At 26.7% G+C, this 14202-nt stretch overlaps 1 protein-coding gene across 4 annotated transcripts in view; it reads right to left on the bottom strand.

The window, feature by feature from the left end:
• Positions 1 to 2020: 2020 nt before the first annotated feature.
• The window catches only part of LOC113548813, a 162562-nt gene continuing 150380 nt past the window's right edge, over positions 2021 to 14202 (bottom strand). For all 4 annotated transcript variants that reach the window (XM_026949887.1, XM_026949888.1, XM_026949886.1 and 1 more), the window contains one exon: positions 2021 to 3150. In XM_026949887.1, the coding sequence (XP_026805688.1) occupies positions 2898 to 3150 (253 nt within the window). In that variant the 3' untranslated portion in view covers positions 2021 to 2897. The remainder of the gene's footprint in view (positions 3151 to 14202) is intronic.

The following is a 14202-nucleotide window of genomic DNA, read 5'->3' as shown; positions in this document are numbered from 1 at the left end:
ATTTAGAGGGGGAGGAGGAGGCAATTGAGAGAAATTTCTATATTATATTTGTATATTATACATAAGAGCATCCTATTAATTATTTTCCTTAGAACATATTTTTTTAACATAACTAGGTAGGTGTTATTTTGGTAATTGAAAGCATTAATTACCTAATTAATTATTTTTTTTATATAAATAAATGGTTATTGTTCTAAAATATTTATTTTAATCGCTTATAAGAATTTGTTACTGGTACATTGTTTGTTCGAGATTGATTGTTGAGGTAGGTGGGTTTTATCCCTCAAAACTAGGTTTGAGTTCAATAATTTTTAGGGACACTTATATTTTTAGTCCTTCTTTTATTTTCCTAATTCGAGCACTGGTTCAAAATATACGCTTATATATAAATTATGCCACAGGTAAATATTTATTAATTACAAAAATTACATAATAAATTAAGGATTTGTTATTTCATATACAATCAAATTATTGATAAATAATTTATTAGAAAAAAAAAAATGAATTTAAAACTACTTAGTGATACGCTAATTAGCATCATAAATACAGCCAACTAAATCTACTTATAAAATTAAATGCGGTATGCGGTATTTCACGGGATAAAATGTATTGTGTATGTTCACGAGTACACCTACACGTACAATAAACCACAGTTATATAATATTATAATTAAATGAATTCAGTTAAGTATATGATTAATCTGGCGTTGATATACCTACGTATTATTATATTATATAATTATTGTACAATAACGATGATAAGACGCGATTCGATTAATATCTCTAAACGACAAACATATAGTAAAGTTATCGATAGGTAAATCCAGTCGATTTAAAACAATTTTGTAGATTTGTATTGGTATACATTTAGTTTATACGACGAACATTTATTATATATTTATTATGATAGCTATATTATATAATTATAATACAATAGTGTAAACGAAATATACGACATAAATAATGTACCTACAAACGTAATTAATATCGATTATTACAAACCCACAAATAGGGTATAAGATTTGTAATTTTCGGTATCAGGTACATACAACAAGGGGAAGGGGGTGCATTAGGAAAAAACTATACACCAATGATGACGACCATCCGAAAGAGAGAAAAATAACACAAGTCCGCACAGTTAATAGTATTCTATAATGGAGTGTTCAGTGTGTCACTGGTACCTAATATCATTGTCGTTATGAAAAATGTCTGTGAGCAATGAATAAGTACAGCGAAAGATGTCGGATTACGCGTTTTCTTCAGTAGAAGTTTTGTTTCCTTCATAAACGGGTTTAAGTGGTTAAATGCTGGACAACCCAGCTGGCAACAAAATTAGTATACTAGATTTCATGATATTTAAAAATATAATTGGAATTTTTGATATGTAATTTTGTGAAATCTTGTGAAAAACACTCGTGTTTGCTGCAGGTTAGGTCACGGGAGGCCGTAGTATAACTACTAATATTGGAGGTCATTTATAAAAAAAATAAATTGCCGTACATAAATACCTATATGTATTTGATGAATTTATAATATATTTTTCAGTGTTTTATAAAAAATGGAAGTGGTTTTAAAAAATAAAAGTTTGACTAGGTACATATGCTGGGTTACCACGAGGGGTCGAATTCAAATTAGATATATAAAACTAAGTCCATAACAATTTAGAATATTTGAGTATGGTTGATTTTTTAAATTATAAATATATACCTATTATATGTGATATGAATATTTTCAGAATATTTAGTAGGTTCCTATATATGCGGTAGAATCAGTAAATATATTAGTCTTTTAATATATAGGATGATTCACTAAGCAGGCTCATCCTAATTTTTTCCTTTAATAATGAACATATTATTAAAATTCGATTATTTGAATTTTTAAATATACTTAACACCATATTTTCAAATTCTGAGATTTTGTTGTTATAATTAAGTATAGTATCTTGTAGCAAACGAATGTTTGTTTTTAAAATGTGAACCACCCCCCCCCCTTTACTATAAATTATTTAATGGATTTTTTTCCGAAAACATTAATATACCTAATTAAAAATTCGAACGAACAGTTTTTCAAATATTAAAATGATATTGGGGGGCTAACTTCAAACCCGTGACAATATGGTTGTATAAAAATAAAAATAGATATGCTATAGGATTTATTATGTATTATACGTGAACTATTTTTTATAAAATATAAATACCGATAGATTAATGTTAGGTACTAAAATTTTCAAATTACCATAGGTAGTCATCATATATTTCCAAACGCATTATCCTTAATACACAAAGGAGTTAATTAATTAAAACTATTTGTTCGAATTTTTATTTTCAGACGTCAACATTTTTAGGAATATTATCTCCCCAATAATATTTACAGTGAAAAAAAGAGGAGTTTTCATTTGAAAAACAGAAGTTTGTATTTCTACAGCATACTCCTCAAGTAGAACAAAAAAAATCTTAAGAATTTAAAAACATGGTATTTACGTGCTATCCACTGAAAATTCGAAAAATGAGATTTAGAATAGCTGTATTGTCAAAAAAGAAAAACGAGGCGAGCGTGCTTAATGAATTACCCTGTACACATTTTTGGACTTGACACGGGTCGCGTGAACGCGGATGATACATATAGGTCAGTAGCTATACAGATATTACAGGTCGGATTAGGTAGGGGTTGTCAACGACATGACAGGAGGGGTGGGGCGTACTGTATAATATTATATAATATGATGGTGCGACGACGGGTTGTCTAGGTCACGGCAGTATACTTATTGTGACGCGACCCCGTCATCCGTTTGGTGCCGCCGTACCGGCGGTGCGTTTTCTTCTCCACTCGGCCAAGGGTCTTCAACGCGAACATGTCGGACCGCGCCCGGCACCGGTCCGGGGCGACCGCCCATCGAGGTCATTCGAACGCGGCGTTGAGCAGGTCGTCTTCGGATTTCCTCCGGGACTTGCACCGGTGGTCGCGTATCAGGCCCCGGTACGGCGCGCACGACTCTAAATCGCATTCGCCGAACCCGTTTTTCTTCTCGTACGCGTAGTCCAGCGCGTCTCGCGACGATTTCGTCGGATTCAGCAGCGTCACCGTGTCCCCGTCGATCATGTCCGCGTCGAACAGCTCGTCGCCGAGTTCGGCGTACGCCACCGAGCCGAATCTGAAACATTTCGAAACAAAACGTACCGAATTAACACCAAAACGCCATAAATTTGCGAGACCGAATGACTTATAATACGCACGAGTTCTTCTAGAATAAAAATAAAAATCCATAGACACCGATAATATAATTTTTATAATGATTGTCGTATCATAATCTATGCATAGAATCGTTAGTAAATATCATTGATGAAGTTAAATATATTGCATAGGTATATTACATTTTCGTTCAAAATATTGCGCACGAGCGAAGTCGGTTAATTCAGAAAGTAGAAAATAAGAGCATTGATGCAACTACCAGACTAATAATTTGGAGGTGCAAAAAATTGTAAATAATTTCTAGACCTTTCATACGATGTTTATATTAACAAAAGTTTCAAATGTATATTTATGTACTATATTTCAAAACAGTTAAAAGTTAAAAAAAAATACAATTTCAGAATTATTTTAACATGGTTTTTCTGTATTGAAAATTATATTTATTTAAATTATTGCTAGTTTAGGGCGACGTGGTCCACTCTTGTTCGGTTACCTAAATCAATAATGCCATTATAATTATTTTTCTTTACTTGAGGACTTTTTAATTGGTTTGAATTTGAAATAGAATTAGAATAGATTGAAACTGGAGGACCGTCAAGTCTTTGTCAATTTTTTTTCAGTATTTTATATTTATTTTTTCTATAAAATCACTATCATGATATATTATTATTTATATATTATATTAATATTGATGGTTACATTTACATAAACATTAAAATATTTCATTTACATGGAAATTTGTCAACAACATAATTTAAAAGTTTATTTGTGTTATAACGAGTTATAAACAAGGAAATTATGTTATGCACTTGCATGCATTGGCTAACCTATAATCCTGCTATAAATAAAGGAAAATTCGTTATCCTACGATAAAAGTTATTTTGTCAATATAAAATGTAATATTATTATGATTATTGTACCATAAAAAACTAAATATCTGTGACCTGCAGTTCTATACAATATTAAATAAACTGAAGATTATTTAATGTTAGCTGGTAAAATAATATGTCGGTACCTAATAATATTCCTCAATACATAATAGGTACAATACTCGTAGTACAATGTTTTTATATTTATTTATAATGTTTAATTAAAAATAATAAAAATATAACAGAAAACGCTTTTATTTTTTATGGATGCACCTTCTAGCTATGTAAAAAATGGAGAAGACTTAAGTGATTCTTCAACGGTGATCGTTTGATGTAGTTATTGTATATGTGTGGTGTCAATAAAATGCTCATAATTCAATCATAATAGTGTTTCAGCGTATATAACTACTCAGTACAATATTTTGATTAAACCTGGATTTCAATGCAAAGTGCATTATTTTTCGGATGATTTAGGTACTAGGACAACGCACTCCAAATACATAATTCGTTTCATTTAAAGGGATACTTCAATAGTGAAAATTATATTTTACATTTATTTTTTTTCGATTTAAAACAATTGTTTAGCATTAAACAAATACAGGTAATTTTACTAATTTTTAATGTACTTATTTATACCTATAGTAGAAAATCATATCAAGAAATATTGTTTTAATAATATTTACTTTAATAGTTTCTAAGCATTTTTTATACATATTAAATTATGTAATTCATTCTATTTAATATGAATGCGATAACGTCTTTATCTATCATTATTCATTAGTGATTATAAGATTTAAACGGGATTCAAATAAATAACAACTAATTGGTCAGTCGGTAATAAATCATCGCGATCAAATTTATTTTTAGTATATTGTTTGTTTGTGTTTGTGCGTACCTTTAAGTTTGGTATTTTGTTTTTGTATTATTGGTGGTCTAATAATGAGACAAAGAAGCTTTAAAAATGTCGAAAATTAAATCGTTGTTTTATTATTGCTATTTGCTTGCACAGTTGCGCACCTATTAAAATAATTTTGGCTGTTTTTTTAGTAGAGCATTATTTGATAGTTTTTAAGTTACCTCTATTGCTCTCATACACTTAAAATATTATACACGGCACATGCGTGACACGTGGAACGTAGCTATATAATATTTTTAAAAGTTCTGTTCGCATAGGCGTGCATACAGACGCAAAATAGTAATGTGCACAAGTAGACTGAGTAGAGAATAGAGATATATTATGACACACTTCGAAGCTGTATATTATATTATATTTATTATGACGATTTCTGCGTGTATTGTTGTGTTGCGTGCAGATTCGCACAGTTTATTTCACCCGTCGGAGAGCAGATAATAATAATATAGACTTCGTGCAAACTGTGTGCATCTGCTGCGACGTGATACCAAGGGAAACGACAAAAAATCTACTTACTTTTGTTTTCCGCAAAAGCCGATAACGATATTTTCCACCCTCATCGCTATTATATGAACCGCGGTATAATATACGTATCTGTTGAAATATAGAAACGCATTTTGCAATGCAAATTAAATTAATTGATTTTTATACTGTTTGTTTCAACAGGGTAGGTAATGGATAAATTTTCTTTTTACGAATTCAGATTGAAACTAAGAATTTTTACACGGTACGTAGCTTATATTTTATTTTAAAATATACGCTGTAGTGGACAAAGCACTTGTTCACGGGTACAGCAGAAGTAATCGTAGACGGTAGACATCGTTTACGGGTATAGCATCTCTATGTGGTAGGTATGGAGTTATTTCATAAGTCGAGTGTTTATTTCGGGGACGTAAGTTTTCGATTATCTCAGTAATTGTTTAAAGCGTATTAAAGAAGTTAATGCCCACAATGTTGAAATTGTGTAAAGATGCAACCAACCAAGACCTTTTTTTCAATCTCTCGATTGCAGAACGTATGAAAAACTGTTAAGTCATGTTGCAGGTTCAGAAGCCAAGGTGAATAATTATATTACCATTTCAAATTGAGAAGTCATATAAAGTTTTACGTAGTTTCACTGGTGTATAGACAACTATTTAATTTGTAAATATTGTATCATACTATTCATAACTCTATTATATACTCGTATGTGCGATTTTGATATTTTCAAAGACGTTAACATTGTATTTAGTAGGCATTTCAGCTGTACAGTGTACATCTATTTTTATGCTGAATTTTTTGTAAATTATCTTAGCCAATACATTTACATCAAACTATGGTTCCTATATATTATGAGCTTAATTAATTTTCATGTAGATCTAGTGTCCATAATATTCGTGTAATCAGTAAAATTGTTTTACTATACAATATTTTACGACGGACGGAGAATCATAGGCATTTGACGTTCACTTCAAGGTACTATGCTGATAAAATCAAAAATGTTTCTTCGTAGTACCTACTAAAACCATGTGTTTGAGATTATTTTCTGTAACAGCACTACTTAAAACTTTTTGAGCACTTTATCAATCCAAAAAAATGAGCGGAGAAAAAGAAGCAAAAAGATAACTATGATACCATTAGGTAAATTTTGGAGTTTAAAAAAAGTATTTATCACAAATAATTCATCTGATTCATTTCATGTCGTCCATTTAACAGTCATATTTCAAAATTATTGTCCAAGATAAAATTAATAAAACAAAACTGATTAAAAATGTTTATAAAAATTAAATACTTGGAAAAAAAAGCAATATAACAAACAAATTATTACTAAATATTAAAAAATGTAACTTTTCATTTTAATTCATTGACCTGTATATTCCTATAAATTGTATTCTATAATAAAAATTAGCGAAAGACATACCAAACATTGTTGTAACAATTACTTTAAATGTTTTATTTTGTATTATTTTTTATTATGAATCATAGCCTTTGTATCAAGATTGTAATTCTTTTGATAAAATTAATATTTTGTCTTCTATATAATAATAAAACTATCTAAAAATAAAAGTAATAAACATTTAATTAATATTTCTGCTTTGATTAACTTGATATAATAATATATAAATTGGAGAGAAAATCATTCAATTTATAGAAATATGTTGTTCTTTATTGAAATTTTGACAAGTGTATAAATGGAAATTAATTAACATAAATAAATGAAAGTACGGGAATCATTCATCCATGATTAGTTTAAGACATATTTTTTGTACTGAATAATATAGCATATTATATTTCCGTTTAAAATATCAATTTCATTAATTAATTTTTTAGGCAGATATCAGAAATGCCAATAACCAAAATATTACTTTTAACAAAACTTTTTGCGTTTTCTATTGACAACTAATCAACAAAACTCCTGATAAGTTATAACCTAAATATTATAATATAATAACGCAAGAACACATAATTCATTAGATCTTTCTTAAACAAATTAAAAGATGCCGTTTTTTACAACTTAATGCGTCGCGGCTCCCAGGGAAGTCGTCGATTATTATCAAGGAATCCGCGTCTGTAGTAGAAATGTTTCCTATTGTTATTAAGTTTTTTATTATTAGCATTATTCGTGTGGAAGCCGTATATTTGACTTCAAAACCAAAAGGAGCCGTGGATCCAAAAAGGTTGAAAACCACTGCCATATTAGAGTAGAGGTTATCTACTCATAGAATTAGCTAAAATCCACTAAAATTGTTTCCATATAAAATTCGTATCGAATTCAAATATTTTCATTGAAAATGTGACTGTAACAGTTATATAAATAACAAACTTCTTTACGAGTTAAAACTTTTTTTGATATCGTAATTTATTATTTTGAACCTATGTAAATTAACATTCGATACTATTTAAGGTAACTAAGAAAATTCCTTTTCCTCATATTATATTCATGGTATAATATTATGTTTTAGTTTCTAATTAATAAATGTACAATTTAAATGTGTAGATTGGTTTATATTGTAGTTTGTAGTGAAAAAATGAAATAAAATGTACAGGTATCCTAATTTTCAGGTTAAAAATGGTTGGAAATCTACGAATATTAACCTCCAGTACTTTAATATTAAGTAGCAGTAATTCTATTTTATTAATTTACATTAATAAAAATACAGATAACTCTAAATTTGACATTTTTTTTTAGATTTAAGATTTTCTAATTGTTTCTGATTTTGAGTTTTTAATAAAAAGTTTTGTAAGTTGCGAATCGAATTTATTTAAATATATTTGTATTGTTAATTACTTGGTCTTTTAGTATCTATTTGGTTATTTGTATATATCAAAAAAGTAAACTTGAAAGCTATAATTATTATAGTCAATTTTTAGGAAAATTGAGGACCTAGTTATGGATTCACCTATTGCAGGTTGAATACAGTGACCTGGCATAAAACTGGTATTTGTTTTTAATATACAAAATGTATTAAGTATAAAGCTGTATTTGAGTGTTTAATTATTTCTCATCTCTGGTATAAATCGGGCTTAATCAGAGAAATAAAACTGGTTAGAGTTTTTTTATAAAGGCTTTTCCTCTAGTCAACACATATTATTTTTTTTTAATTTCAAATAGTACTTCAATACTTAACATAAAACAAATAAAATGTTTAAGTTAAACAGTTTAACCCTATTATAACATGCAATCTAAATGTTCAGTTTCAAATCAAAATACCATTAATGTTAAGATAATTGCAACTATATACATACAAATTAACTTCATGTAACTAAACCTACCAAACTAGAACGTTGGCACATGTCCATATTGAATGGGTTCGATTTTGGTGTCTCTTAAATTATGTCAAATTATGATTAGTAATTACCTAAACTAAAGTGAATTATTCAATCCATCGATTTTTTTGTTTGCTTTTAGCAATTATTTATGAACGTTTTGAAATGTTTCTGATTTAAGTTGACTAAAATGTAATCAATTAATGGGGGATTTCATTAAATGTCTGCTTTTGTATCTCAGATCATATATTATAAAAATTCAAAATTTGTATAAATTATTTATTTTTAGAATTTTTAAAAATGATTAATTTTACAATTGTAAAAATTTCGAATTCTGCTGAAATACGTACATGATTGTTGAAAAACTCAACAAAAGGTAGCATTTCTTTTTTTAATGAATGATTTTAAACAATATTTATATTTTAAAATTAACATAAGTCATGTTATAAATCATCATTATATAAAAACATGTCAAAAACCGGCAGGAAAAAAATTAAAAAAAAAATTAAAAATTAATTTTTTCCAGAGAGTATTATATTTGCATTTCATATATTGCTATTTAATATTTTTAATTTTCAGTTTCATTAATGAATAATTTAATTATATATAAATTAATATTATCGTCATATAGCAGCTTTATATGATGACTACGGACTACCTACTGTCAGGTAAACACTAGACAATATTAAATCTGCATAAACACGGTCGTTATTCGTTAGCATAAAAACTTAATAATAATAAACGCGAAGTTGCAGTACAATACTATAATGTAATTATTTACAATCAACACTTTAAAACGTGAAATGTTTTTCGTGACATGGATAGTCAAATATTTTATATTGGTCGAAAATGTAACATAATAATTATTTAGAATGATTCACCAAGCACGCTCATCCTTTCTTCTTCTATTATGATAATAATCATCATATGAAAAACTGACTTTTGTATTATAATTATTATAATACGGTTTTAAAAAATTTGATTTTTGGAATTTTTAAATAATATTCTTTAGGATTATATTTTAAAATTATTGAGATTTTTATACTGCTTGAGGAATATTCTGTGGAGATACAAACGTATGTGTTTAAATGAGAACATTTCTCTTCTACTGCAAATTATTTATCGGATATTTTAATGAGAATAATGACGTATCGATTATCAAAATCAAAATTTAAATTGATAGTTTTTGAGTTATTCAACTTTGCATACAAAGGACAATAGATTCTTGATAATGGGTTTGGAAAATAATATGGTGATTTGAAAATGTCAATAATTATTTAAAAATCTGGAAAATGTTAATCTTTTCACATTTATAATTTATGAAAACGGGTGAAGTATAGTAAATACTAGATCTAATATTACGCGTACCTACATTTATTTTTTATTTTTGTAAACCATTTTTAAGAGCTATTTTATAGGTCCTTAATATAAATATAATTCCTCACGGGCCCTGCCATAACTTAATAAACTGTAAAAATTGTAAAATCTAACCATTAGAATATTAATTAATGTAGATTTTAAAGTCAACGTTTGAATTATTTATATAAATTAACTCAACGTGTATTTTGTATATATAAATTATAAATATTGGATGATTATTAAAAAAAACCTGATAGTAACAATTTTAGTTATTTGTTTTATCTTGAGTATGTTTTTTTTTATAGTCTTCCGTTTTGGCAAAGGAGGGTTAAAGATGTATCATAAATGCTTAAACAATATAAATTAAAAATTAAAAGTTACATATAATAATATGTAAGTTAAACATATTTTTATATAACCAAAAGTGTTGAACCCACTCTTTAACCTAACTTCTGAGTGTACCTATAAAGGTACATTTTTTTTTAAATGATTGTTAGAAAGACAGTTTTTCAAAAACGTTAATGGAACGGCGAGTAGTAATGTATGAATTAAGGATAAAAATCATTATTAATTGTTTTGCAAAAATATAAAATAGAAGCATGGAAAAGTTACTATTTATTATATTCACTATTCAGACAATATTTATTATTTACAAAACATTATAAAATGTAATAGATTAATATTAATTACTAAAATGTTCATGGACTTATTATTATTATTAATTTATAAAGTTAAATAATTATTAAATTAATTTATTATATAGTAGATTGATATAATTTTTTCCGGAAATATTGCATTTATTATATTATTAGTATTTAATTATTATTATAGTATATTATATTGTTTATACTATATTACTTGTATAACGTGTAACATAAAATGTAATAACATCGTTCTGTAAATACCGCAAAACAGGAAAAGTATTAATTATAAATAAATTATATTTTAAAATAAATCAAAAATGTTATTGCGTATAGTAAAATTTTTATAATAATATAAAATACATAAAAGATCCTATGAATAATGTTTATAAATAATTTATTTATCGTTATTAATCGTGTAAATAAGTAATTTCGTCCAAATACGGAACTTAAAAATTCATATAAAAAATAAACCTATGTATCTTTAATACTTGTATACATAATATATAAGAATAACTTTTGTGGGATATTGTATTAAATTTTCAAGAATTTTAACCCAGCCCAACAAATAACTTTTTTTTATCGACATTAATAGAAAAAAAAAAAATAAAAAAATTGATAGTTGATTATGTCTATAAATAGCTCAAAAATAACTTATATATTTTGATAATTTAATTGTAAATAAAAAACGATTACATGTAAACATTAAGTGAACATTTTAAATATCTACAGTAATTCGTTTTTGTTATATAAAAAAAAATGTATGTAAAAATTCTCGTTTTTTCTTGAATATAAAAATAAATACTGGACATTTTCAAGTTTGACATCTCCAAAGTACAAACTAGATACACTTTTATGTCTAAAACTATCTCTATTTTTGAAAGTCAAAGCATCTAATCAAAAACTTTTTGTGTACTTCTACACACATAAAAAAAAAAAAAAAAACACATTATGATAAAATCAATACAATCATCGCTCCTCTCAGAATCTAAAAATAAGTCTGTATTACATCAAGATACTCCTTAAATGGTATATAAATCGAAATAATTTAAAATTGCAAAAAAAAATTTTAATTTAAATAAATCTATTATTATTTTGTCAAAGGAAAAAATTGAAATAAGCACGGTTGGTGAATCATCTTGTATAATATGTACTTATTATCAATTATGCATATTATATATAGTTTTAATTTTGATCCTATAGTTCAGCAAACAGATTCTATGATCAAAGGCTTTGTGATGTAAATGCGCTATGATCGTGGCACGGCGTATATACCGATATGTAATCAATAAATATTAAATAGTTTATTTATATTGTACTTTCGATTTATTACAATGCATAACTATATTTAAATATGTTTGCAAACATGTCGACAACGATATTATTTTTACAAAAATATTTGCGTTTAAGAGGTGAAAATTGATCATAATAATTTACATCTTTTCGTTAAGTATTGCTGTTTAAATGTTTTAAATCATTTATTTTACATTTTAACAGAGTGGACTTAAATTGCTATATAAGTCAAAAACGTTTTACCCGATTTCGTTGACATTATTACAGCTAGACAATGTAGACACATTGTTTTTTTGACTATTCCATGCTATAACGATTTGGAATGTTTGAATTATTAACAAAACGGTAAATTATCTGTATGATACAACCCTTTAACAATTAAAATCACATATGAAATCAATAGGTAATAATAAAACAAATAAAACATGATATTATTGCGCATATTAATTCAAGTTAGAAATGCATGAATATAGTTAGTTGTATGCATGGGAATGGCGCACTTTAAATAATAAATGCATATTGTCTATTATATATCACTATCACACATAAGATAAAAAGTTTCGAAAAATTGTTTGCGTTTTTATGTTTATAAAACTAATTATACTTTTCATAGCACCAATGATACTGCGAACTTTATGGGCTTAAAGTCACTAAAATCAAGACGTGTAATGTTTGATGTCACTTTTATGCATACAATCTTGAACGGTCTCATCAACTGTCTTGAGTTATTACAAAAAATTCGTCTTAAGGTATACTCTTCTAACTCCAGAATTAGGTAACCCACTTTTGCAATACTTAATTCTAAAAACAACTACTTCACAAATAATCCGGTGTGTCACCAACTAACAACTTATAATACAATTTCTAATTTTGATTTTTTTTCCGATTCCTACTGTAAACTTATATTCATAATTTGAATATTGATGTTTAATTTATTCTCAGTTATTTCAACTATTGTCTTCACATTATGTTAATTTAACGATAGTTTTAGTTTTTAAATTCTGTACTCTTGCCCTTTGGGGCATTACATATATTTATTTTATTTTATTAATTTGGAAATTTGAGAAACATTTGTTATATTATAAGACATTATATTTTTGAGAGAAGTTTAATTCAAAGTTTAAAATAACAATATGAAATATTAATAATATTAAAAAAAAACATTTATTGAAATATGTACGTTTATACAAACTAAAGTAATTATATTTAATTTAAGTGATTGAAAAATATTTTAAATAAAATATATAGGTATATATTAATATTATATAGATGGATATAGTAAGGGAGTTATTAAAGTGTAAGTTACTGTGTTTTACCGAAAATTTGTCAAGATATTAATGAAAAAATACCACTAACGGATGAACACCACAGTTCTATCGAATGCTATTATTAAGAAATTTGAAAAACTACTTCACTGAAGTATGCTTTGTGTTGAAATGTCTTTTCCACATATAGGAGAGTACGGTGAAACATTTTGAGATTTTTTACCGTTAAAAAAAAAGTTCACACTGAGTTGTCGAGCTCTAATTGGAATCCAAAAGTTAAAATGATCAATAGTAGAACTATACAGTTATGTATACAAATATACTATATAGGTATTGACAGTGTTTGAGTGTCCGGATAATAGTTAATAAATATATATCATATCATCATATATGTATATTTTACAATTATTTCATATACTAAAATTATTTCATTTTCATAGCTGATAGATTGAAACGGTCTAATTGAAATTACGGTACGAAAGTATTTTGAGGAAAAAAAATCAATCAATCATTTAGTAGGGAGAAGGGTATCGTAAAATATCAGAAAGCAATGAGCCGCGCAGTCACCTAAGATAATTTGAACGACGGCAACAGCGGCTTATACTCCTGCCTCGTATAAAAGCTGCGATGTTCTGTAGAATGTATAAGTCTTGTGATAAAACGATAATAAACAATTATTTATACTCGTATAGTCGTATAATATATATTTAAAGATGTATCATAAATGTTTAATCAATAAAAAATAAAAATTAAAAGTTACATATAATAATATGCAAGTTAAACATATTTTTATATAATCAAAAGTGTTGAACCCACTCTTTATACAACTCTGAGTGTACCTATAAAGGCACATTATTTTTTAAATGATTGTTAGAAAGACAGTTTTTCAAAAACGTTTTAGAAATATTTTTCTATAAAAAAAAAATA

The sequence above is a fragment of the Rhopalosiphum maidis genome, chromosome 4, assembly GCF_003676215.2.
Source record: "Rhopalosiphum maidis isolate BTI-1 chromosome 4, ASM367621v3, whole genome shotgun sequence".
NCBI classification, from domain to species: Eukaryota; Metazoa; Arthropoda; class Insecta; order Hemiptera; family Aphididae; genus Rhopalosiphum; species Rhopalosiphum maidis.
Note: the sequence above shows the minus strand (reverse complement) of the source record. Positions and strands in the feature narration are given on the sequence as shown.